Source organism: Eimeria mitis, genomic scaffold (genome assembly GCF_000499745.2).
Source record: "Eimeria mitis Houghton genomic scaffold, Emh_scaff1157, whole genome shotgun sequence".
In the NCBI taxonomy this organism is placed as follows: domain Eukaryota; phylum Apicomplexa; class Conoidasida; order Eucoccidiorida; family Eimeriidae; genus Eimeria; species Eimeria mitis.
In genome coordinates this window covers 2,439-4,241 of record NW_013567910.1, presented here as the reverse complement: position 1 = coordinate 4,241, position 1,803 = coordinate 2,439, and the positions used below count along the sequence as shown (strand labels likewise).

Below are 1,803 nucleotides of genomic sequence, written 5' to 3'. Positions count from 1 at the left end.
AGCAGCAGCAGCAGCAGCAGCAGCAGCAGCAGCAATGTCACCTGCAGCAACACGCCCAGTAGCAGCAACATCAACAAGAGCAGCAACACCAGCAGCAGCAGCAGCAGCAGCAACACCAGCAGCAGCAGCAGCAACACCAGCAGCAGCAGCAGCAGCACAAACAGATCAATGGCAGAATGTGCCTATCGATGAAGAAGTACGAGCAGTGCAGCAACGCATATAGTAAGCAGCAGCAGCAGCAGCAGCAGCAGCAGCAGCAGTAGCAGCAGCAGCAGCAGCGGCAGCAGCAGCAGCAGCAGCAGCAGCAGAAGAAGAGGAAGTAGTATGGATTGAGAGGGAGAGAACAGGGGAGTTATATTTATTTTATATTATATTATAATGTATTATATATATTACATTTATTATATATTTTATATATGCTATATATATATTATATATACATAAGATATATATATATATATATATATATATATATATATATATACCTTCTTACTAATACCTTAAAAAACAACTTGCATGCATTGATTCTTTCTTCTTGTTTTATTTAATTAGTATAATTAATATATATTTATATAGATATTTTTTATATAAATAAATAAATAAACAAATAAATAAATAAACAAATAAACAAATAAATAAATAAATAAATAAATATATAAATAAATAAATAAATAAATAAACAAATAAATATATATTCTTACTAATGCCTTAAGAAACAACTTGCATGCATTGATTCTTTCTTTTTGTTTTAATTAACTAATATAATTAATACATACAAAGATATATATTTTTTTATATAAACTAAATATTTATTTATTTATTTATTTATTTATTTATTTATTTATTTATTTATTTATTTATTTATATATTCTTACTAATGCCTTAAGAAACAACTTGCATGCATTGATTCCTTCTTCTTGTTTTAATTAACTAATATAATTAATACATAAAAAGATATATATTTTTTTATATAAACAAATAAATAAATAAATAAATAAATAAATAAATAAATAAATAAATAAATAAATAAATAAATAAATAAATATTCTTACTAGAGCCTTAAGAAACAGTTTGCATGCATTGATTCTTTCTTCTGTTTTAATTAACTAATATAACTAATACATACAAAGATATATATTTTTTTATATAAACAAATAAATAAATAAATAAATAAATAAATAAATAAATAAATAAATAAATAAATAAATAAATAAATAAATATTCTTACTAGAGCCTTAAGAAACAGTTTGCATGCATTGATTCCTTCTTCTTGTTTTAATAGGGGCCTCCATCGTGGTTCTCCCGGGTGTATAGGCAGCTCCCTCAAAGCCCCAAACAGCTGCTGCATTGCCTCCATGCTTAAACTACACATTTCTTTATTAAATAAAAAAGGAGAAATAAAACTATTCAATAAACAACGGTACCTCAGCATCTCTTCTGGGGGCCCCCCGCTGTCCAGGGGGGCCCCCCCTTCTGCCTGGGGGCCCCCCTCATCGGGAGGGGGGGGGCCCTCTGCATGCAGCGGGGGGCCCCCTGCATGCAGTGGGGGGCCCTCTTCTTCTGGGGGGCCCCCTGCTTCTGGGGGGCCCCCTTCATCGCGGGGGGGGGCCCCTGCATGCAGGGGGGGGCCCCCTGCATGCAGCGGGGGGCCCCCTTCTTCTGGGGGGCCCCCTTCATTGGGGGGCCCCCACCCCCCCCCTTGAGTATCAATAGAGGGTCTTGTATAGAGAGCAGGGGGCCCCTCCATGGTGTATATGTAAGAGAAGAGAAAGAGATAGATATAGAAATAAATAAATATGTAAA

At 34.8% G+C, this 1,803-nt stretch overlaps 1 protein-coding gene across 1 annotated transcript in view; it reads left to right on the top strand.

The window, feature by feature from the left end:
- Window positions 1-223, top strand: part of EMH_0030620 (uncharacterized protein) — a gene marked incomplete at both ends in the record, with an annotated part of 990 nt that extends 767 nt beyond the window's left edge. Inside the window, one exon of the mRNA XM_013494433.1 lies at window positions 3-223. Within this exon, the coding sequence (XP_013349887.1) occupies window positions 3-223 (221 nt within the window). The remainder of the gene's footprint in view (window positions 1-2) is intronic.
- Window positions 224-1,803: the final 1,580 nt, after the last annotated feature.